General features: G+C 37.5%; 4 protein-coding genes across 8 annotated transcripts; 3 read left to right on the top strand and 1 right to left on the bottom strand.

Moving 5' to 3' along the window:
• The first annotated feature begins 726 nt into the window (after positions 1–726).
• On the top strand, positions 727–9,407 carry Cue (Low-density lipoprotein receptor repeat domain-containing protein cueball). The gene is made up of 7 exons (XM_076381704.1): positions 727–980; positions 5,160–5,372; positions 6,494–6,683; positions 6,846–7,445; positions 7,694–8,005; positions 8,090–8,351; positions 9,168–9,407. Exons 1-7 carry the CDS (start codon positions 899–901, stop codon positions 9,270–9,272), a joined length of 1,764 nt encoding a protein of 587 aa, XP_076237819.1. The 5' UTR covers positions 727–898; the 3' UTR covers positions 9,273–9,407.
• Ciapin1 (cytokine induced apoptosis inhibitor 1) lies at positions 1,740–12,993 on the bottom strand. Of its 3 annotated transcripts, XR_013002270.1 has the most exons (7): positions 12,843–12,993; positions 12,400–12,719; positions 12,069–12,213; positions 11,891–12,003; positions 11,685–11,810; positions 2,640–2,798; positions 2,381–2,565 (listed from the first exon to the last, which is right to left on the bottom strand). XR_013002270.1 is itself a non-coding variant. In XM_076381706.1 (6 exons), exons 1-5 carry the CDS (start codon positions 12,991–12,993, stop codon positions 11,700–11,702), a joined length of 840 nt encoding a protein of 279 aa, XP_076237821.1. In that variant the 3' UTR covers positions 1,740–2,089; positions 11,685–11,699. The 3 variants fall into 3 exon arrangements, 2 of the variants coding, with proteins under 2 accessions (XP_076237821.1, XP_076237820.1); XM_076381706.1 differs by lacking the exons at positions 2,381–2,565; positions 2,640–2,798 and adding an exon at positions 1,740–2,089; XM_076381705.1 differs by lacking the exons at positions 2,381–2,565; positions 2,640–2,798 and having other exon boundaries at positions 11,536–11,810.
• Positions 12,994–13,050: 57 nt separating this feature from the next.
• Positions 13,051–16,908, top strand: LOC143181337 (bifunctional purine biosynthesis protein ATIC). Of its 2 annotated transcripts, none has more exons than XM_076381702.1 (7): positions 13,051–13,164; positions 14,577–14,780; positions 14,850–15,138; positions 15,195–15,686; positions 15,751–16,143; positions 16,220–16,484; positions 16,547–16,908. In XM_076381702.1, exons 2-7 carry the CDS (start codon positions 14,735–14,737, stop codon positions 16,664–16,666), a joined length of 1,605 nt encoding a protein of 534 aa, XP_076237817.1. In that variant the 5' UTR covers positions 13,051–13,164; positions 14,577–14,734; the 3' UTR covers positions 16,667–16,908. The 2 variants fall into 2 exon arrangements, with proteins under 2 accessions (XP_076237817.1, XP_076237816.1); XM_076381701.1 differs by lacking the exon at positions 13,051–13,164 and adding an exon at positions 14,102–14,355.
• Positions 16,909–19,291: 2,383 nt separating this feature from the next.
• On the top strand, positions 19,292–24,375 carry Rab6 (RAS oncogene family member Rab6). Of its 2 annotated transcripts, none has more exons than XM_076382685.1 (6): positions 19,292–19,510; positions 20,133–20,191; positions 20,594–20,753; positions 20,831–21,036; positions 21,115–21,181; positions 23,464–24,375. In XM_076382685.1, exons 1-6 carry the CDS (start codon positions 19,441–19,443, stop codon positions 23,535–23,537), a joined length of 636 nt encoding a protein of 211 aa, XP_076238800.1. In that variant the 5' UTR covers positions 19,292–19,440; the 3' UTR covers positions 23,538–24,375. The 2 variants fall into 2 exon arrangements, with proteins under 2 accessions (XP_076238800.1, XP_076238801.1); XM_076382686.1 differs by lacking the exon at positions 23,464–24,375 and adding an exon at positions 21,545–21,970.
• Positions 24,376–24,473: the final 98 nt, after the last annotated feature.

The following is a 24,473-nucleotide window of genomic DNA, read 5'->3' as shown; positions in this document are numbered from 1 at the left end:
TATATTTGAATATGCATAGGTATAGGTATGATGCAAGGAGTTAACACAATTTTAATTTAAATATTATACTGACTTAATATATAAACAAATCACTATTTATTAGTCTACTAGAGTTCCAGTTCTATTGCTTACTAATCTCATTATTACTGTCAAGTAGCATTCATAGAAGAATCTATTTCTCATTCCCGACTTATCTACTACAAGTTCAAGATTACACAAACGCAACTGCACTTGATAGTACTCAATAGATATGAAATCTACGTTCCACTATGCAATTATACGCTCAATTTATCGCATATCTGCACGAAGAATGCCAAGTCATTACTCAGAAATTCTAAAAAAAAAGCTTTTAAAAAGACTGCAATTAAAATAAATATACTAAGAACATCAAGCTTATATAACAATATTGTACAATTACCCTGTTCCATAAAACAGTCCTCAGAAGCAGACATTTCCAAAAACAAGAACTGAATTAAAGTTCGAACAGAAACGAAGAATATTCGCTCATTAATCGTTAAAAAAACTAAGCGAAAATTCCATAAAAAAATTCCTATCGCTTAGAATTCTATACGAAAAAAAATGATCTACATAAACCAGGGTTCAAAAATCACGAGGAAAATATTTAAAAAATTTGCCCGAGCCCCTCGTTCCTACGCCACTGCCCAGCGCCAGTGGAGTGGGTTCTCCGCTGGCGGCGGTAGCTCTCGGTGTCAGTTTGCGCACAGCCACCGCAGCTCGAACATGTGCGTTGCGTTCTGTGATGCGTAACTCCAGTGATAGTAAAAGTCCTAGAGAGCTAGAAAACAATAATCACCTCGGTGCACAACACTGCTCGCGCGAAACCTCGCTCCTCGAAGCCATCGTTCAGGGCTGTCCACCCAACAAATGAACGCACACCATGACACCCCGTGACTGCCTCGTTCTCACGTTTACCATAATCCTCGGGATCCTAGCGACTGACACGAACGCCAGATCGTGGGGTAAGTAGAGCAATGTCCTCTAGAGAGGTTCCGTGTCACGATCAGCCGCGTATTAGTGTAGTAACATAGTTTAGAGCCAGAGTCGGTACCACGTTGCGGCGCTCGACTCCATTCAGGCGGCTCGGCTCGTCACGTACGCCACTTTTCCTGCGCTGGTTCCGCGCAGAAATTCGAAACTCGGAGGAAAATTGAATGAAAGCGATCGTTCTGTCGCTGGGGAATTGATCCTCGATCCATCGACCGTGGGATTCTGCGATCTCGCGAAACGGGACTTGTCCTTATACCTGTTTACGTAATGAATGTCAAGCGAGCGACACGCACACAGGGATCGCGGAATCGTTGAATTTTTAGCGAAATCGGGGATCTGGGAAGGTTTGCTTTACTGTGTTAGATGGGGAGATCAGTGTCTTCGAATATGTTAGTATTACTGATTGCATATTTTAAGGTGCTAATAATAACTTTAATTAAGTATCGTTCCATATAGCTGAGGGGCCTTAAAAACGTCTTACAGGCACTCGAATTGGGTCCTAAGACGTCCAGGCATAAAATGAACGTAAAATAGACGTATTCAAGACATTGTATGCTATGTGGAAAGTAGAACAAAATTAAGCAATATTCTTAGCACCATTTTTTAAATCAGAAATTATGAAATTAAAGTTTAAAACGCAGTAACTATTAGAAAAGACACTAGAATCTATATCTGAATATAATCGAACTTCTATGCCACCAATTTTTTGATTAAAATTTGTTATACCATGAACCATATATCTACTTATTTTCAGTAGAATATAAGAGAAAAATTACATAACATCGTCAAATCGTTTACCAGAGTTTCTCAAGTAAACTTAAGTTACTTAAAAAGTGGTACCAGACCCGCCATATTGGTTTTGCAGAGGAATTTTCTTCTCTAAAAACGAAGAAGGTCTATATACTTTTCTTTCTATGTCACGCGTCTTCTATGGCACTTGGCTTTTTTCTTTTTAGCGATCTTTTATGGATGAGAGTTGTGGCAATCAGAGTTCTGCGCGTTTGAAAAAGGCGCCCCGCGCGGCGAGTACTGTTAACCGTTTAATTAGTGGCGGAGGCATGTGAAAAATCAGTTACGTAACCTGCAAATAGACGAGGTTATAAATTTAATTTATCATATCTTCGCTGCTGCAGGTTATTTGCAGGGAATATTGTTAGTAATGGATGGAAAATTTCTATGGATGTAATTTATTGGTGCCCTAACCTTCGATTTCTGTTCTCTTTAAGAACGTAATTTAATTAGGAGTTGTACACTTAGAGTCAGTATCAGTTTATTAGGCTTGGAAATGAAGCTGCAATAAAATAGTAATTCATGTATAATAAATCTTTTAATAGTATTTTGTTGCTCAGGAATTTTTTATTGTACAAATAAAATCTCTGATGACCTAAAATGAGATATTTAATTGATGTCCGCAGTCCTTTCAGATTTTTGAAAAATTTGAATTGACTCGAGCAGTAGGTGGCGCCATGAAATTCGCGGGCTTTTTAAATCGAGCGCCTCTATAGAATAATTCGTTCTGCGGAGCTGCATTCAGTGGAGGATTTACTTTTAAAAAATCTAAAATAATTAGAGCATTAAAAAATATTTAATCTAGCCCAAAAAAATTCGTGACTTCTACCTAATTATACCACCTTGTATTTCAATTTGTTTAACAAAAATTTCAGCATTAAAATTCCAGAAGAGTGCAAAATCATCGTTTCGAGAAATTCTCAAGCATCAATCATCGTTATGAAATACTTGTAAGATTATGTTGATGCGTCGAGTGGCGCTTTCTTATCGCATTATTACGCCTGAAAGTATCAATCGTCACGTGATTTACGATCTATAATACGTACGCGTCGATTTATCCAGAAGAATGAGCGAAGGAATTATGAACAGTCGGGACGTGAATCAGCGTTTGCATATCATTTCCCTCTTTGTTCATTACCTTACCGATTATCATTGCACGGAGTTAATTAAATTTTCACAAAGCCACAAACACTTAAGAAAACACTGTTCTGGCTTAAGTAGGATTAGTTTCTACGATAGTAATATCATAACAAGCATCTACACGTAACATTTATAATAATGGTCATGCTGATAGTATAGATAAATAGTACACTGAGTCTTGTAACTCTAAAAGCACTCTAAAATTTCAATTTATGGCATTTAATTTATTTTACAAGCATCGTTTGTGTCAGAACTGAGAATTTTAAGATAATTTTATAGATAATTGTGAAACAGCAAAATAAATCTTTTAAAGAAATATTTATTTTACTGTTTTTAAATGTGTTTTGACTCTAAAATTCAAAAAGTGGAGTGAATGATTTTGTTCGCTGAAAAAAAATTCTTGGGCTTAAATTCCACATAAATTTTGACTCCATTTTTAGAGGTATTGAAGTACCATTTTGTTTCTTGAAATTATGTGAGATTCTGAGGTGTACAGTTGGCCTTCTGGATCAGTTTTAGCGCAAGCCACTCAACATGCGGCTCGTTGCGAAAAACATCAACAATTTATTCCGTGGATCGGTCGTTGCGCATTTACGCGAGTCCCTCCTGGCCAGGTCAGCCGCTAGGAATGAAAAATTAGATAATCTTCGACTTTCGATCCGATTTATCGACACACCGCCCGATAACTTTTAATCCCACAGAATATTTCCCCGTCGAGCAATTTTCCTTATTTATGATTAGAATAAAATAACAACCCCTTGCATAATTACGATTTCTATTCACAATTCTAGCTCGCTGTTATCACGCCTTCGGATATTTTTCGCTGATGGTTTGTAAAACTATTGCACAAGCGAAATATATTCATAAAGATCCTGAAAAATGGTGAAGTAATAACAAACTCGAGTAAATACTGTCTATTAATGCGCAAAATAATTGTTGGTATTTCAATAATAGTTCTGTTTAATTTATGTAGAATATTAGACAATTTTTTGAAGACCATCAGCAGAGGTCCATTTTTTATTAGTGTTGCAGCTTTTATTTCTTTCACTGTAAGCGCTGAAAGGACAGTTTCGCGAAGGTGGCAGTAACACAATATCTCGATTAGATTTCGCTGCTGCGTTTAAACAGTATACTTTATTCTACACTGCAAAAAGTAAACGGTGTTACGTGTCGCTCATTTTCGTGCTCGTGATTAATTGGAGGAAGAGTTGAATGATTTAGAGGGAAAGAGTAAGAGAAAGTCGAAGAAGAAAGTGGCGAAAGGATTGTTATCTTATAAGCGTGAAACGATAAGAAAAGCGCAAGGAACCCTTCATTCATGAGGCTGATTGCGAGATGATTGCTAGGAGGAATTATTGCACAATTAATAATAAGATGCAGCACAATCTTGAGAGGATATTAGGATCGTAAACACAATTAGCCACTCTTTAATTAACATTCAAGAATGTAAAGAGTAATCAATAGCGATTTACAGATCGTTTATTATGCAAATAGTGTAAGCGTATTTTCGAGAAGATTGAGAATTTAAAAATGCAATAAATTGCAGTTGACGATTACTCAAAAATGGAAAAAAATAAACAGATGAAGAACATAAACAATTATTGATTCTGTCAATCGAATATTATAAATCACAAGAATATTGAACGCAAGAAAATGAAGGTTCTTGCAGTAAAGATAGACACAATATCTCAATGCCACTCATTTATCTTCACTAAGTGAAAAAAAATAGTTATCTCTAATTTGGTAAGCAGAGACGCAAAAGACATTTTTGGAACATTGGACTCTCATAGTCCAGACTCTCTCTATAATCACAAATATAAACGAGAGTACAGGTAAAAACAGTTCCACATTCATCCTTGGTCTTTGAATGAAAGAGTGACGCGTTTTAAATCCATGCTAAAGTATGCATGATCGCAAAAACGTTTCATGCACGATGTCACTTGGATTGGATTAATCTACAATCTTACAATAGATACAGAAAAAAATGATTTCGAGTGATCCCTTTTTAATGGCTCACCCAGTATATTTTCGTCCCCTATATGTTAATTTTACTCTAGATACGCCATTATATGGAAATCCAATAAAACTGAACACTTGTTTCTCAAATTTCTTGGTGAACAGGCGAAAACAAGAGATACATACTGGGTGGCCCAATAAAAACCGAGTTTGGATCGCCCAAAATCGAGGTGAATTGATTTCTAATTTGTTCTATTTTTTTACAGATTTAGCAATAGTGATTGGTCGCGACATCGAGTTCCTCTCGCGGAACGGAACGCTCACAGGGGAAGCAAAAATTGCGGAGGCAGTTTCGCTGGCAGGAGTCGCTTATGACGATACCACTCGCACGATGTACTTCAGCGACACCCGCAGCAACGTTTCCATATTCAGTAATGACTTGACGAGCAAGAACTTCACGTCAAAGCCGCTTTTTAAAAGTAAGGAAATAGTACGCCTTTGTGCTCATTAACGATACTACTGATCGTTAAAAATTATCAGGCTTGCTAAGTTACAGGCTTCGATAAGTATACAGAAGGAGTAGGCATAGGGACTTATACGAATAAGAACAGGTTCTTCCTGACCAACCGCTTAATTAGCAAACATACAGTGGCTACTAAGAGCATTTATCATAAATGAGTGGCTCAAGGTTCTACAGAAAGTATATCACTCATTGTAATGGACAAACACACGACGTCATAATAATTTCACATGCGTCATTGGTGGCGTGAAATTGAAATGAGCTTCTGTAGGAAATTCTACTACGAACTAAGTTTTCTTTAGTGGCTAACCCTTTGCACTCGACTGGTGACTCTTGGTCTCCTCTTGACCTCTCAAAATTGTAAATCTTTGAGTGCAAAGGGCTGAATTGTGAACCTGGCAGCAGAAATTCTGAGAAAACAGGTTCATTGTGAATTCTAAGCCACGACTATGGTAGATTTTTCTGGAGGGTAGACTTCTGTGAACCTGATAGCCATCTAAAAAGGGATGATGGTACTGTCCCTTTTCTTTTCAAGGGTTTATCTGAATATACATAGTATTCCATTTAACTAAGCCAGAAAATTTCCTTAGTCTTCTAGAATCATTGATGACTACTGCTTTTGTATTACATAAAAAGAGGCCCTGTAGATCTGAATATATTTATGAACACAGAGCCATTATGTAGATATAAGATAGACTTAGGATTCAATGCAAAGTAGGTGACCACAATTTCCCCAGAGCTTCCAGATCCTCCACCCATGAGAAGATCACAAAATAGCAGTAGTGTTCTAGGCATTAGATGAGCTCCTAAACTTCAAGAGACACTTGATAATTTCGCTAAACAGGTACCCTAAAAACACTATATGAACATGGCAAAATTGTGGTCACCTACCTTATTAGCATTTCATATCTGGACTCTAGAACCAGAGTACAATAAGTGCACTCGTTTACTGTGTGACTTAACACACTTTGGCTCCAGGGTCCAGACTTAGACCATGTACACTAAGCCTAAGCATACTAAGTACATATCTACGTGTCCAGACATCCACCAGAAACCACTGTAAGCTCGTATTACTTTCAGGGCAGAGCAAGAGCTACATCCTAGGGCTAGTCTTCGACCCAAAGACGCGAACGCTGTTCTGGAGCGACGCTCTGAGGTCCTCGATCATGAAGATGCACGTCCCAGAGAACGGGGAGCCGGAAGAGCCGACTCTGCTGCACGATCTGAAGCACTTGAGCCCCCGCGGCATTGCTCTGGACCTATGTAACAGGTGTGCCATTTATGTCTACCTAAAGACCGCAGATATTCTCGCCGTGGAGAATCTGAGTCCATTAATTCCGATCGTAGATGTTAGTCTCGGCTTCGAAAGCGAAAAAATACCCGCGGCGAAGCGAAGGCAAGGATGTATCTGATAATTGTACGTTGTTTCCAGTCACATATACTGGGTAAATAGTAATAATACGAATTCGAGCGTAGAGCGCTCGAATCTAGACGGAAGCGGGCGAATTACCGTTATTAAAGAAAATTTGTACGAGCCGCTAGCGGTGGCTATAGATCACGCGGAGGAGAAGCTCTATTGGATCGACGACGTCGAAGGTATACGCGTGAAAATCGAGCGCAGCAATCTCGACGGTAGCCAGCGCGAGCTGCTGGTCCACGCCAAGCACCAGCAGCCTCTTTATCTGGCGGTGGATCGCGAGGCGATCTACTGGTCCGATCTGGTCTTCAGATCGATATGGACGACACCGAAAAACGCCACCGCTGGTGACGTACCGACTGAATTCAAGTCCTATTCGTCGAACCAGGACGCGAATCCTACTGGCATTATAGCCCGCGACAACGTCGGTAGCATCGACTGCGCGGCGATCGCGAGGCACAGGCAGAAGGCTAATCTCGCCAGCTACTCGGCCAAGGTTGTCGAGTCGTTTAATAACCTGACCACTAGCACGGAAGAATCGGATTTGACCACCGAATACTGCCTAAATGAGGGACACGTGGACGTGACCGATGGCTCCTGTCACTGTAAGCCAGGGTAAGTCGAAACTGCTCATAAAAAGGTAGTAAAAGTGGTACAGTGTTGTCTCTGATGGAGATCTGTTGGATACCTCTGACCAAAGATCCTTCCTACCTCCATAAAGCCACAGCTTTCTCCAAATAGGCCCTATCAGTTTACAAAACAGTCGAATACTTGTCTCCAGAAAAGAAGACAGTCTCCATCGAAGACAGTACAGTATTGCTCCAAGTTGTGGCAAAGGTTTGCATTTTCTTGAATTGTTCCAGGTTCGTTGGCACGCATTGTGAGATAGAACTGTGCCTCAATTATTGTTTGTACGGTACCTGTACAATCCACGAAGGGTGGCCCTCGTGTAAGTGCAGCGACGGGTTTGTTGGGCCAAGATGCGAGACAGAGTTGTGCAAAGATTACTGTTTGCATGACAGTCAATGCTCCGTCCAGAACGAAAAGCCTGTTTGTACGTGTAAATATTCAGAGGGACCTCGTTGCGAACTTTTAAGTAATATTACTAAAGTTTGTGAGTTCTTGTGTGAGACCACTGAGCCAGTTCCTGCCAGCATCAGTGCGATTAACTGCAGGTACGCCTGCTTAATACATATTCTAGCTTAATATATTAAGTAGGAATGATGAGTTAATATAAATATGTTATTTCTCACGAGCAGGTGCGGTGAATCTAACGAAACGATTGAGAGCTATGAGTGCAGAACGTTGTTGCCAATTTTTGGCGCTTTTATCGCCGTACTTACAATTGTGATAATCGTACTTAGTTACTACGTGAATAAGCTACGAAAACGACCACGAATTCGGAAGCGTTTCATTGTTAGCAAAGGCGGCGTCACGCCTTTGACATCTAGGCCACAGTTACCCGACAATCAGTGTGAAATAACCATAGAGAACTGCTGCAACATGAATATCTGTGAAACTGTGAGTGAAACACAACATAAAATATAAAAATCATTCGCATGCATAGCCAGCAATGTGCTTCTAACGTGCAATATGTATGGAGTTGAAAATGTAGCACAGCCATTGACACGGAATGAAAAAGAATGTGTCAACTAATTGAGGGAGTATTCGAATCTCGACTCGATGCACTGACTGCATAGCTGATTCATTTCTAGCCACAGAGAATCTCATTTATTATTCACGCTTGTATTACGTTGTGACCAATGGAATGATAACACTAATATATCGTATTTTTTTCAAGTATTATTTAGTATAATTAACTGCTCTGATCACTGCATAATATTTATTTATTATCTACTAACCCTCACATTGCTTATTCAAGAATTTATTGTCCAGTTACGATGACCATCGCTTATGTTCAAGTTACCAGTTCGATGCGTATGAATTCCGATTGATTAACTCGTTGTCTAAATCTGTTAAGACCTTTCCCATGAGATAAGACATTCTTTCCAATCATTCAAAACAAGATTAACATATCAGTAGAGCAGGTGTGCAAACAGATTTCCAGTAATCCAAATCAAACAACTAACAATACAAACTAAGAAAGATATGTGACATCAAAAACTTATTGAAAGAAATAAAAAGATACCGAAACGTAGTAGATTTATTTAAAATTGACTACCTTATTATTAGAACATTGCTTTCAAAACTATCGCCAAACTTTGCTTACAGTTCTGAACCTGTTAAAGTCTAAAAAGCTTCATAATTCATTTAATCGTGCCCCACGTAACTAGTATTTCAATGTCTATTCTATTCGCAATTTTATTTTTCTTGCAGCCATGTTTTGAACCAAAATTACGTACTGCGACGCCAGGAAGTAACAGTACTAAGAAAGAGGAGAAGAACTCTTTGCTCGATAATATGGAAGGTAATTCATGGTAGCATAAACTAATGTCTCGACGTGTAAATTGGCAGAGGTGCCGTGGACTTTGCGGGAAGTTCATGGGAAGCTTAATTTCTCAGAGCGAAACGTCTGTACATAACATAGGACACTGTAGTATTATTGTTAAAGTTAGTAGTCATACTTGCAAAAGATGCGGAAATATCATAACAATGATACAGTCAGAAAATGAAAGCCAAAGGTCTTCTTGAAGACTCTATATTATTTCATACGATAAGTAGGGCTGTGTTCATATAAAGTACTTTAACGATTAAAGAGTAATCGATCCTTTTTTAGAATTATACGATCATATCTTTCACAAGAGAACAGGAAATGTTAAATTCCACGGCATTTTTTTTTTGTTGTCTCAATGAATGAATACACACAAAGTCATAGAAAATTCTTGCATAGTTTATTCATGAAAAAATATATTTCCTAGTTCTCTACAACTTTTCGTTCACGTTTTCTCTGCAAAAATTAATCTGATTGCAATTGAAGGGTACATAAAGTTGCCTCGATTGCTAGACTCGTAATAATTGCTCAAGGTACTATCCAGTACATTCCTAAAAAATTTTCAATTATATTGTTACTCTAATCACAAGTTTTGCGATTTTAAACAAAAATTGGATACTGTCAATCGAGCTTAATTCCCAAATTGTGTTCTAATGACAATTATTTTCGTCGTTATTCTTTATCATTCATTGAAACAGATTTGCATTTGTTCTTCCACTTGTGCGTCGATGTAAAAGGTCTACATTAAACAGAATTTTATGTACCTACATCATATGACAGAAAAGGAACGCTTTGAGAACATCACACGGTTTCTTCAGGCATTTTATGCACTGCAGACTTTGAGAAATGTAATTTTAACGAATTTGAAAAGCCAGGCTTCACTGATATAAACTTTCTAAGTAAATACAGCCATTTGTATAAATCTTGTATAGAGTTTGTACGTCTGTGCAGGCATGCGCATGCATACAAAGATCAAAAGAATTCATTATCACTCGTAAAAAGACACGATACATTTTTGTAACGTTTTGGGGAATAATTCCAACTTGAAATGGAATCAGTAACAAGAATTCTGAATAGCTAGGAGATTAGAAAATACGATAAGCACGACAAAATTCCTTACAGAATGGAGGATTCTACGCAATCTCTTAATTTTCGAGATATAGTACAAATCACTAAACATTTAAGTGAAAATAACTTGTATAGAGCATGACTAAGAGAACAGACAGGATTCCTTTTCATTTAAAAGAGCCATTTCCAGTAATCACATCTCCAACTGTACCTTTTATTGCTCTCTTTGTATGAATTGTTCATTGCCACAGTGTAGCTGAATAACAACATGTAGTTACTTAAAACGTAAACCGAAATTTATACCAAAGCACCATTAACATTAGCTATAGTACGATTATTCATTTCTGAAAACCGTTTCGTCAGGATTGTCGTGAAATTTCAGATACCTATGTTCTATAAATAAGTTACAGATAGATACTGCAGCTAAATAGGAGAAATATATATATTCAAGTTAGTAGTAATTACGGTGCAAAGACGTAAATGCAGCTCCCGATTGTTACGATCTTAGCTTTGGACGTAAGACAGTGTTTTCTTTTCCATAGTACAAATGTTTCATTATTTTATAAACGAAAGGAATATGAGCTAATGATCGATGCTTGTTTTTTTTTTTTTTTGTTTTCAATCTGTACATTTAGTCTACACTACGGAATAACGTTCCTGTTGTCTTAAAGGCAAAGCGAATTACATGACGATTTATTTTGTTCCTGTATACACTGAAGCTATTTAAAAACGATCAACCCACGCGATCCGACACAGCGATCATTGCTTTTAGAATTTAGTAGACAGTTTTATACGTAATACATTTGTATCGTTTGTTAAATTCCAGGATGTGTTAAGGTAGAATGATACAAATGATATTAGTGGAATATTGTATATTTGGAATGTAAGAGTTTCGCGAACACTCGTCCCCAGAGACGGGATAGTGGCTTTATTGCGAAAGATTTATATTCCCTAGTGAAGCATAGGTAGCGTCTAGAACACAAACTTCTATTCTTTCTTGTGTTTGTACTTAATGTGATCAATGTTCATGGCGACGTGAGACTTAAATTATTTTATCGTTCCAGGTAATGAATTGTACCAAAAATACAGAGCTTTTCGAATATTTTGTATCATTCTATTCTGGTTAACATGTTGACTATTATTGTATACAGGCAAAACGGAAATAAAAAATCAACTAAGCATTAGTAGTTATTTTTATGTACATGTATTTATTGCAGGAGTATATTATTTACATTTTTATATGTCAGTTGTTATCACCCTTTCAATCTTGCAAACGAAAGAAGTTCTTCCATAATAAATAAAATACAAACGGTGACCAAAATATATTTAGATACCTTGTGTGGTGTTTTTTACTCTGACTGTAACTGAGTCTGAGGGAGAACTACTTTCTCACCAGGTTTGAACGCTGGCATGCCCAGGTAAGGACAACTTGCACATCTGAAGGCATCACCAAGGTAGCACTATAAAATACAGATAGAAATTTAAGCTATTGTCTACCTAATTTTCAATTTTAAGAAGCATATATAACTAGATCACTCACATTTCCACACGAGGATTTTACTGCTGGGTCTGGAGCAGGTTTGCCACTCAGTTCTTCAGCTAATCCACATGTGCAATCTTTGCAAGCTTTTCTTTTGCCAGTTGTGCCACAAACTAAATCAACAAAGATTAATAGAGAAGAATAAATTTGAGGTGCAATTGAAATAAAGATATTTTACCTTTGAGACTAGAGGCTTTAGGTTTCACAATATCATCTTCATCCAAGAGGTCATCCTCATTAATTAGCTCATCATCAACAACACTGTCCAGTTTCCAAACATTAGACTTCTCTTTCCCAAAGTTCAGTGTCACACTAGAACCAATCTACATGAATGTGAAATACATAAGAATCTGAACTGTATAACTTCTTAGGCTGCAGTTACATTGGATACATTTTCTGGTGAATATGTCTGAACTTGTCTGACTTGTATGATAAATAGTTTGGACATATTCATCAGAAGAAGCATTCACTGTGACCGTAGCCTTAAGAAAAATATTTGCAGAACTTACTTCAAAAGATGGTTTCTCAGCTACCACTTCAGAAATATCATCCACATCACTGTACACGCCTAGCAAAAGGTCTCTAATTTCTTTTGTATCTACATCTTCATGGTTCTTCACTTTGAAACCAGCTAGTTTTAGGTTAGAAACTTTCTTATCGTACACTGACCGTACATCTGCGTTCTTCTCCTGCTGGAATGATTCATAAATGACGAGAGTACCTTTAGGCTTCAGGGCTTTCAGGCAGTCATCTAAATAGGTTTTGTAATTCGGGCACGATTGCTTGAAAATGGAAACGATGCTGTCGTAAGAGGACTCGTTTTTGATGCCTAGAAATGAGGAAAGAGAAGACTAATTTTTCTTTCGGTAATATATATTAACAATGCATTTTCTAGAAATTGAAAGTAAGATATGTACACAGTCACATGCTCGAACAGCTTGCTTATACATACGTGTTTCTAAATCCTTCGTTGATGCAATCGCCAACTGCTCCGAATTTTTTAAAGGCTTTTTTATCGCGGCTAGGAAATCTGTAATGCAGTCGCTCGAAATTTCACTGTCTAAAACTAGAAGCACACTGTCACCTTCTTTGAGAAACGTCATTTTAAATTGGAGTAAAAATCTTCGGGACGAATGACACTATCATCGAGTGAAGCACTTTGACAAGATGCATTAAAAAAGTGTTAGTAGAGAAGGCTCGCTTTTGCTGGGAAAGTTAGTGTCAGCGACATCTTGTTAGTGAGTGTCGAAGACAGAAGTTTGCTGTCTTGATAAGTGAGTGAAAAGCCAGTTCAGTTATGCAAATATACTGTTAAATAAACTACATAACCTCTCAATTTTTATTTATTTAAAATTGCTATGCTATAAGGAATAGTTTTTTCATCTATAACATTAAATTTCATGTTACAACCTCAACGCTACGAATAAGTTCTCATCTAGGTTACCTACAGCATCATGCGTGCGCATCTGTACCGACGCGGTATATACCAGGCGCGCCGCGCTGGAGCTTCAGTGGATCTTCGGATCCTGTAGAAAAAGGGGGGGTGGGCGTCATGTTTTTCTGAAATTCTGAAGATGGCACGCCCACCCCCCCTCTTTCTACAGGATCCGAAGATCCACTGAAGCTCCAGCGCGGCGCGCCTGGTATATACCGCGTCGGTACAGATGCGCACGCATGATGCTGTAGGTAACCTAGAGAGAACATCCTCGTAGCGCTGATACTGTGCCATAAAACCTGATATTATAGATGGGAATGCTCTATTATTAATAAATTAATATTTAAGAATTAGAATTAATAAAAGTTAAGCCCGTATTTTAATATCTGAGGTTCGAAATCTCTCGAGCTAAGAAAACAGAAACAAATATACATATAAGAAAATTGCTTTGTCATGTTTTATGTAACACCATCATAAATATTATTGTAAATTATGCATATCCTGTTGCTTATGCAGCTACGATAATTATCGCTAATCGCGTCAGTGATCACTCTTATTTTCTTACTTTAAGAATTTCATTTTACAGGTTCTCTAGCATTCAAAAATGTATCAGATAAAAGCATGCATATCTAGATAGTTAAAAGCTTGGAATATATTTTCCCGCAGAGTTTGCATGCAATTAAAAGCCATTTATATTTCTCAAGATGTATTATTTATATGTTGTTTACAGCGAAACTGTTTATCTTCCTCGAATAAGATGACATTTGATCTCAAGACCCCCGCGAATTGCGAGATATTTTGTATTTTATCACATGTATATAATAACACGTGCTCACTCGTTTGCATGTGTAGGACGTATAATTGGAACGATTGCTTCAGGGTCAAAGTGAACACTTGTTGAGCCTCCTTTGCGAGGGATCCGTTAGACCGGTTTCGTCTCGATCAGTGCACATTCATTCTGCAGAGATTTACTCTCGTTCCTAAAGCAATAGTCTTCTAAAAAGTAGAATAATGTCTGCGGGAAATTTAGGTAAGCTCTACTTTTAATTACAAATAAAGCAAAAGCATGGGAAGATGAAGAAATTTTGGAGTTAGAATATATTTTAGAAGCCATGCTTTCAGTGTTTATTTTATACTGTATTTTTGTATTAATTATCGCCTTAGTTTTCTGTTATTTTATTAATATTCTATGAAATTCTACAAAATCATTTGTACTCAATAAATTTTAAGAAATTCTCTTCACATTTCTAGCTCTTCTGAGTGTCTCAGATAAAACAAATCTTCTGCCATTTGCTAAGAAGCTGCATGAGCTAGGCTTGACTCTAGTTGCATCTGGTGGCACTGCAAAATCCTTGAGGGAAGCTGGACTTCCTGTGAAAGATGTTTCTGATATCACTGGAGCACCTGAAATGCTTGGTGGGAGAGTGAAGACTCTTCACCCAGCTGTACACGCTGGTACAAAAATTGATTCACATGCAATAATATTTTATTGAGTCATATATTACACATTTCTCTATGCTGTAGGCATACTGGCTAGATTAACAGAGTCAGACCAAGAAGACCTTCGCAAACAGAACTACCAGCTCATACGGCTCGTGGTCTGCAACTTATATCCATTTGTAAACACTGTTTCCAAACCAAATGTCACAGTAGAAGATGCAGTGGAAAACATTGACATTGGTGGAGTCACATTGCTGCGTGCTGCAGCCAAGAATCATAGCAGAGTTACTGTTATCTGTGATCCCAGTGACTATCAGAAAGTTGCTAAAGAGCTGGAGGCATCTGCTAACAAAGACACTTCTCTAGAAACTAGGTACACTAAAAAAGCACCAGAAAGAAATTCCTTTCTGACTATGCTCTCTTTTTCAGGCAATCCCTGGCATTGAAGGCATTCACTCACACAGCAGAGTACGATAACGCCATTGCCGACTATTTCCGCAAGCAATACAGCGCTGGAGTCTCTCAACTAACGCTGAGATATGGAATGAACCCTCACCAGAAGCCAGCTCAGATTTTCACCACTCTGAACAAGCTCCCGCTGACTGTAGTAAATGGTTCCCCTGGCTTTATCAATCTCTGTGATGCTCTGAATGGTTACCAGCTGGTGAAGGAACTGAAGACAGCCTTGAATCTCCCAGCTGCAACGTCCTTTAAACACGTCAGTCCAGCTGGTGCAGCAGTTGGCGTGCCTTTAGATAGTGTGCAGGCAAAGCTGTGCCAAGTAGATGATTTAATAGATCAACTCACGCCATTAGCTACTGCTTACGCCCGCGCGAGAGGAGCGGACAGAATGTCGAGTTTCGGGGATTTCATAGCTCTGTCTGACCCTTGCGATGATATCACTGCTAAGATCATATCTAGGTAATAAAGACACTATTCCAAATAGCAATACCTTTATTATAAATCTATGTATATCAAATTGCAGAGAGGTTTCTGATGGCATCATAGCTCCAGGGTACTCGGAGAACGCGCTCCAGATATTGAAGAAGAAAAAGAATGGCGCGTATTGCATCCTCCAGATTGATCCTGAGTACGAACCTTCTCCAATTGAGCATAGAGTCTTATTTGGTTTGACAATGGAGCAGAAACGCAATGATGCAGTTGTTAATAAAGAAACCTTCGCTAATGTCGTGACGAAGACTTCAGCGACTGTTCCTGACTCTGCTATGAGGGACTTAATCGTCGCTACTATTTCCTTGAAGTACACGCAGAGCAATTCGGTATGCTACGCGAAGGATGGTCAAGTGATTGGAATTGGCGCGGGTCAGCAGTCGAGGATACATTGTACGAGGCTCGCAGGAGATAAGGCTGATAATTGGTGAGTAGTGTACTTGCGTTATTTGATATTTAAGTGCAAAGACTGTTGGTTTTTACTCACAAGGAATTTTTTTTAGGTGGCTTCGTCAGCATCCTAAAGTAACCAGTATGAAGTTTAAGAAGGGCGTGAAAAGGGCAGAAATATCGAATGCCATTGATAATTACGTGAACAGGTCTATAGGGAAAGATATGGATGAGTCTACTTGGGCGGCGATGTACGAGGAAGTTCCGCAAAAACTATCAGAAGAGGATAGATTAGAATGGATTAAGAAAGCAGACAGTGTTGCTCTGAGTAGCGATGCTTTCTTTCCATTTAGGGACAATGTGGACAGAGCTAAATTGGTATGTAGTCTTTATTAATGTTATATCAGCTGCAGAAAATATATAAATACATTTGGTTACAGAGTGGCGTTAAATATATTGCGAGTCCCAGCGGTTCTACGAATGATGAGGCAGTAATACAGGCTTGTGATGAGCATAAAATTGTACTGGTTCATACTAATCTGAGATTATTCCATCACTAAGGAAAGTAAATGTCAGGTTCGGTGTACAACAGTAACTGGTTCGCGGTTCTTAAGGTACACTGTACAAATTTTGTTTCCTTGTCTTATATAGGCGATAAGAAACTGTACACCAAGAGAATTTCAATGATAAAATATATTGTCACCGTGAGTGTATAGACTCTAGAGTTTCTTCAGAGTCCTTCAAGAGTTTGTATTTTTTATAGCCTTGAATTGTTAATAAACTAATAAAAAATTCTCCTTAATCTTTTACAGTTGTCTTTCCCAAACAGTATACCATTCCATTCTGCACTACTCCGTATTACTTTCACACTACTCTCCACTACTCTCACACTACTCTCCATTACTCTCCACTACTCTCCACTACTCTCGGCTACTCTCACATTACTCTCCACTACCCTCTACTACTCTCACATTACTCTCCTTTACTATCCACTACTCTCCACTACTCTCCACTACTCTCTACTACTATCTACTATTCTCACACTACTCTCACACTACTCTCGGCTACTCTCACACCCTACTCTGCGCTACTCACCACTGTTCCACATTTTTCCACGCTACTCTGCACTTCCTTACACTACTTCACACCACTTCACACTACTCCACACTACTCCACATCACTTCACATCTAAACTACATTACTACCACTACTAATCCATATTTATTTCACCTCTCCTCTACAGTACTATCAACACTAGTCCACATTACTCTATACTACACAAAATACTATATCACTCCTGCACACTACACACCACTATTAAAGGTTTGCCTTTAAGCATAAGTCATCAAAAGTAAGTATTCCTCTAAAATTTACGTCCAAATTGAATTTCTGAGTAAAAGAAGGCCCACGGGGTGCAATCTAGTGGCAAAAGTTTAAACTAAAATAAGAAACTCATTTTTTAGTTCACCATCTTCACAGCTAGATGGCGCCACATGTCAATTCCAAAAATTTCAAAGTTGCACCTCGCGAAAATAGGAATTGACCAGTGGCACCATCTAGCGGTGAAACCTGGAACTAAAAAAAGAAATTTTATTTAAGTTCGCCCCTTTCACCGCTAGATGGCGCCACATGTCAATTCCAAAGTTGCTCCTAGCGTAATAGGAATTGACCAGTGGCGCCATCTAGCGGTGAAACCTGGAACTAAAATTAGAAAACTTTTTTAGTTCACCACTTTCACCGCTAGATGGCGCCACATGTCAATTCCAAAAAGTTTCAAAAAGTTGCTCCTCGCGAAAAAATAGGAATTGACCACTGGCGCCATCTAGCGGAGAAACGTGGAACTAAAAATAGAATTTTATTTTTAGTTCACATCTTCGACCGCTAGATCGCGCCACTTGTCAATTCCGAAAATGCTGCTCGTGAAAAATGGGAATTCACAAGTGGCGCCATCTAGCGGTGCAAGTGGCGAACTAAAAATAAAATTTCTTATTTTAGTTCCAGGTTCCACCGCTAGATGGCGCCACTGGTCAATTCCTACTTTTTCGCGATGCGCAACTTCGGAATTTTTTGGAATTGACATGTGGCTCCATCTAGCGGTGAAGATGGTGAACTAAAAAAATGTTTTCTAAATTTAGTTAAAACTTTTGCCACCAGATGTCACCACTAATTTATTCTCGAATTAATTTTGCGATTTTTCAAGTTTTTTTTTCGCGAAATTGACTCAAAATTGTGTTTGCCTTGGAAAATAAGACTCAAAGGTCATAATTTGTGTGTGTATATAGTGTCGAGTAGTATTGGAATGTGTGGACTTTTGTGTAGTAGTTTGGAGTAGTGTGTAAGTGTGCACTGTGAAGAGCGGTTATAGACTGTAGGATCATTGGGGGTGGAGCTCTAATGGGAATGAGGGGGGGGGGGGGGGGGGGGGGGGAGCTATGGTAGGAGTGGGAGAGGCGATGTGGGTGGAGCTGTGGTGGAAGCGGGAGAGATGTTGTGGGCGGAGCTGTAGTGGAAGTAGGAAAGGGGTTGTGGGCGGAGCTGTAGTGGGAAGAGAGTGGGTATGAGTAAAGCTGTGATAGTGGCTGTAGGTGGGGCTGAAGTGGCTTCTGGGTGGAGCTAATTTAAGGGCTGGAGATGGGGCCTGTGGTGGACTGGGGGTAGAGTTGAACGAAGCTGAGGTAGTGGCTGGTGATGGGTCTGGAGGTGGAGCTCTAGTGAATTGGGGTGGTGCTAGAATGGGCCTGGGGTGGTACTAACTTAAGACTGGGCAGGGATTGGTGGACGAGCTGGGGCGGTTCTGAGGAAAAGACTGAGTACAGGCCTGGGGTGGGTCTGTGAATAAATTTAAACTAAAAAATATATATTAATTAAACATTTATTAAATATATAAATACATAATAATTAAATCGAAGAATAAGGAAATAAATATACAATGATAAAACCTAAGATAAATTTCTCTGTGGAAGATAAATACATTGTTAAAATGTTTACTACGCACATGAACTGATTTTGATAACAAATTCTTTAATGTTAATAGTTTAAAGTGTGCAAAATATTGTCTGTAGTTTAAATTTTACCAAACTCAGTTCAGTTCAGATCAGATGGTCAGACGCCATCTAGTAGAATATTCCTAGAAACTAACAGGACTGGCAACTAACCAATGACGTCACTTCCCAGTTAAACGTGGCTGCCTTGCGATTCAAGGAAGGAGTGGCTTTGCGATCTGTCAAGTTAAATAATTTCTCGTGGAAATTAATGACTCGTTGCATCGATTAAGTTCCACGCGTGTGCTTAGTACTGATAGTTGATCGTGCAGTAGTTCTGTTATAGAAGGAAAATGTCATCTTCGGGTGATTTCGGAAACCCGTTGCGTAAATTTAAGCTTGTCTTTCTCGGTGAACAGAGCGGTAAGTATTTTCCATACATCCGTCGATTTTCGATCAATATTGTACATCTGCTTGACGATTTTATCCCATCAATGATTTTTCGAATACCAAACGCAAGTGTTTCTGTCAAATTTTGATGACTACCTCAACTTATAGATCAATATTTCTGGTTACTTTGTAACTTAATCGGTACGATCGAATTCAGCGTCGTTCTTGTTGTCACCTATCCAATGCTGCATTTTATGATGCTCATAGTGCATTTAAATGCACTTTATTTTAATGGATATCGTACAGTCCTCTGCGTACGCGGTCGCTACAGCGTTTTTTGCGCCTGTATTCCTGGAAATATTTAATAAACATACACATTTATAATTTATGCACCTAATTTTATATGGTTCCACAGGACAGTCAATAGTATTGATACAGTATATTGACAATTGAAAAATGTACAATAACTACAGATGTATTTTACTTATAATAAATTTATTAATCAATTTAAATATAAATTGGGATCATAATTCATTCATACTAGTCAAAATTTTTCTGAATTTCCTGAAAATTTGATGGTTTTAGTTCTGACTTTATGAATCTTGAAGAACTTGTAACTAACTGCTTACAATAAACTTGTGATTTGATATTGCAGTTGGAAAAACGTCTCTTATTACACGGTTTATGTATGACAGCTTCGACAACACGTATCAGGTATGAAAGTAACAGTTTCACAATATATAAAAAGAGTAATGTAATCATAGTTTCTAAGGAAGGGATCTGTAAACAAAAATGCATTATTTTTCATCAAAAAAAGACTACATATTAATTTGCTGACATATTTTATGTATTGTTTCATAGAATTTGCTACATTTTATTCCTTCATTAACAGTAATACTTTCTGAGATATTCTTTTCCCATGCAACCCACGCGTGAAACTTCTGAGATCATCTATACTTCAGTGGCACACTTTTCAGTAGCCTTTTAAGAATATAATGAGCCATTCATTTCCATTTATTATGTATTCTATGCTCTATAAGGTAGTCAGAGTCAAGTTTAAGAACAACTGCTAGTGGAAGAAATAGAATATATAATGAAATGTGTTATTTGTTACAGGCTACCATAGGTATAGATTTTTTAAGCAAAACTATGTACTTGGAGGATAGAACTGTAAGATTACAGCTATGGGACACTGCAGGCCAAGAGCGGTTTCGATCTTTGATACCTAGTTATATCAGAGATTCTACAGTTGCAGTTGTTGTATATGATATTACCAGTAAGTAGAGTTTATAAAGGAAGCACACTGTTACTGTTCTGTCTTCACTGCATTGCTTAAGTGAATTATTTGCACAGATGCAAACTCATTTCACCAAACATCGAAGTGGATTGATGATGTCAGAGCTGAAAGGGGAAGCGATGTAATTATTATGTTAGTGGGTAATAAGACAGATTTGAGTGATAAGAGACAGGTGTCAATGGAAGAGGGTGAACGAAAAGCTAAGGAATTAAATGTAATGTTTATTGAAACTAGTGCTAAAGCTGGATATAATGTTAAACAGGTAGATTTCTGTGGTACTTACTTGTATTTAGACCTGCAGCTCTTATAAAATGCTAACTTTGTTTTATTCTGTTCTCAGTTATTTAGAAGAGTGGCAGCAGCTTTACCAGGCATGGATTCCACTGAGAATAAGCCTCCTGAAGACAGTATCCTTTCCAAAAGATACGTAATGTATATATTTGCATGGTATAGTCACACAATCATATGATAGGAATTTTTCTTTCTCCAAATATAGCAGCATATCCCATCTCCTCAATATTTATTATTTTCTGGATTTCCCTCATTTTCTTAGGGCTATCTTTACACAATTTAAGTCTTGTCTTCGACCCTTCTGGAAAGTAAAATCATTTAAATTTCTCTATACCTTGAAGTCTGTTATAATTAATATTTTTTAAACATCGTTTCGAATATGATACTTTTGCTTTCGAATGTTATTATTTAACGTTATTACAAGTTTCAGTTTCCTTTATATTTTTTGTGTTTTCCTTAATATGTTGTTAAACCTGTAGTGCAAGAAGTAGTTCTCAAGGATACACCAATTGAACTAAAACCATCGGAGAGCAGTTGTGCATGTTAAACCACCGATCAGCCTAATGGTAGACAAGACACAGATTTAAGTTAAATTATGAATGAAAATCTTCAAAACTAGGGCAGTGAAATTCAGTCTTTGTCTTTTTAACTATCTGAAACGTGGAAAGTAACACCACTGAATAGTACTGACTATCCACAATTCTTTATTCATGAGGACTAAATATCACATGGTAGCTTCAGCAGACTGCTTTTACACAATAACGTGTTCGTGTGTATTTCTATATCGTAGTGTCAGTGTAATCCAACTTATTTAAATACCGAAACTTTACACTAAAGCTGTTAGCTTTTTTTAATATGTAAGCAATTAATAGTGATACATAAATAAAAGACGAATTTGGATTTTTTTTCATTGAGGAATCGATTTTTTGATATACACTTTATTTGTCGCGTGTACTTATCGTAATTTTAATTTTTAAGTAATGGAACTTCATCTGTTTTGCATTCTGAAAAAAAAAAAAAGAAAGACTTTTAATGAACTACTAGTCGTGTGCATGATCAGTGTTACAGTTGCATGAAATGGTGCATTTATAGTTATGTATATTTAAGAATACAACTTGACCGTGAATTGTGTAATTAATAACGTATTGCGTAAATGCAGTCAAAAAGTTAGTTGAATACAATTTTTCTTATTTATTCGTAACAATTGCGAATACAAGCAATAAGAGTTTTTTGTGTAACGAATTTATTCAATTTAAAGGCAAAATGGTACATATTGTGTGCGTACTATGGATGAATAGAAAACGAGAAACTTTGTGGAAAGAAATGCAACGATTTTAAAAAAGCAGCTACATGTTTTAATAACACATTGCTCATGCTCAAAGATTTTCCTTGATTTATAACTACCATTGCATAAACTACCAAATTGCATTTCCTGTTTAAAGTATTATTTATAGATTTCGAACTGAATTAGACTCGTTTATTTATGTATAAAAAAAGTATAGATAGAAAAGCAATTAGCAAAAACATACTGAAAAAATTGGATTTGTATATATTGACTTAAAATTGGACACGGATAGACAGAATGCTATTATATCTAATATTGTGACATTTTTGTTAATAATTATTGTAATATTTTAATTTATATAAAAAACTCAACTTACTATTTTTTTATGTTAGTTTTTTAAAGATCCATCACTTTTTTTTATATATTTTTACGTATGTATATTTTCATATTTCATAATTACCGAGAAATTTAATATTTTACGTAGAACTTAGACATTATACAGTATTTATAATGTACCATAAGATGTGGCAAACTGCACTCAATGTATAATTTCAAATAAGGTGCTTTGTGGCTGTAAATTATTACTATTATTAATACTAGGGAAAGCTCCGTCCCGTAATTAACTATTTAAATTTTATATGCTTTTTAAATTACAATCATTCTCTAGTACTGAAAAAGAGAAATATGTATCTAAAAACTCAAATTCAATGGGACTAATTCTACAATTAATATTAAGAGCTACACGTATTTTAAACAATTTGTAAGAATGTTTTCATCCTACGATGACCAATTTGTTATGCTGTCTAAATGCAAAGAATAATTCAATTTTGCAGTATCATTTTTCAATACCCAATTTTTGTAAAGTCACAGGTTCCCCATTATTACTCGACAGTTCTCTGTAAGAGAACGCTAGGATGATTAGTTCAACTGGGAACCCCCTAATGGATGTTGGCAACACTTGCAATGTTAACAGCATTTAGGATAAATGCTGCCAACACTCTGAGGGTTTCCAGGTAATCTGATCAACCTGCATGTAGACTGTACACGGTAAAATGCGATGAACGATGAAAATTCAAATGGTTACTGTGATAACACCTTAACACACGAAAGCAGCTGTCGACTTACAGAATCAATCATCGATGCAGAACGGGTCCGAGTCGGAAGGGGACAGCGGCTGCATTTGCTAGGGAGGTGGTTTATCAGTGTGCCGCTAATAATGCTAACACCATTGAGACATTTAGATACGAACCAAAATAAATCATCACGTACTATTAACAAGATGCTGGCTTCCTCCGATGTCTACATCGTGGCCCACGTGTTGCAAAGGCAAAGGCACAAAACGTTTCATTAACTACTTCTGCCCTAATCAGTCTCATTTCAGTCGTTATTAGATTCGTTGCTTTTCTTGTCACTTCAAGAACAGCTTCGTGCTACATTCGCTACCTTCGACGAGAATGCGCTCTGTAAAACGACGTGAATTTTCAAATTCAATTTCTGAGACTTCGAGGATTGAACTTCAGGATTTACGTCGTTCCCAACATCCATGATCACTGTAATAGAATGGCTCTTCTGTATCTCGTCAGAGCACCTCTGTAAGCGTTGTCAATCAGATAATCGAAGCAATACGCAAAACAGCTTTCTGTGACTCTTACATATCACCATTTTCTGTACCATTTTGTAAATCACGATAGTTTGGGACTGTTTTCCAAATTCTTCAAGAGGCACTTTCATCTCATTTACTTTGATTGTCAATTTTAAGTAAGATCTGACACGCACAAGATACCGAGAAGCTTAACTGAGTCTTTGACACGCGAGTTTATGGGACTTACGAAAACGACTGAAAGTATCTAATTAGCCCACACCGTAGTGTCGAGGAATCGAACGATTGAACGACCTATTTATGATCAGTTGCGAAAATTGTAATACATAGAGCACGTTTATTGCCGAGTTTGTTCGATGCCGAATTGTTCGAAGTTTATAATGTAATCGCAATTACAATCTTTATAAACGTTTTTCGATATTTCTTAATAATAAGCGAGCGAATTTTAACGTGCAGTTCGCGTTGGCAGAGCGGTAAATCTTCAGTAAACACTCGACAAACTTATGGAACCAGAAAACGATGG

This window comes from Calliopsis andreniformis, chromosome 7, assembly GCF_051401765.1.
Source record: "Calliopsis andreniformis isolate RMS-2024a chromosome 7, iyCalAndr_principal, whole genome shotgun sequence".
NCBI lineage: Eukaryota > Metazoa > Arthropoda > Insecta > Hymenoptera > Andrenidae > Calliopsis > Calliopsis andreniformis.
This window is presented reverse-complemented; position numbering and strand designations above follow the sequence as displayed.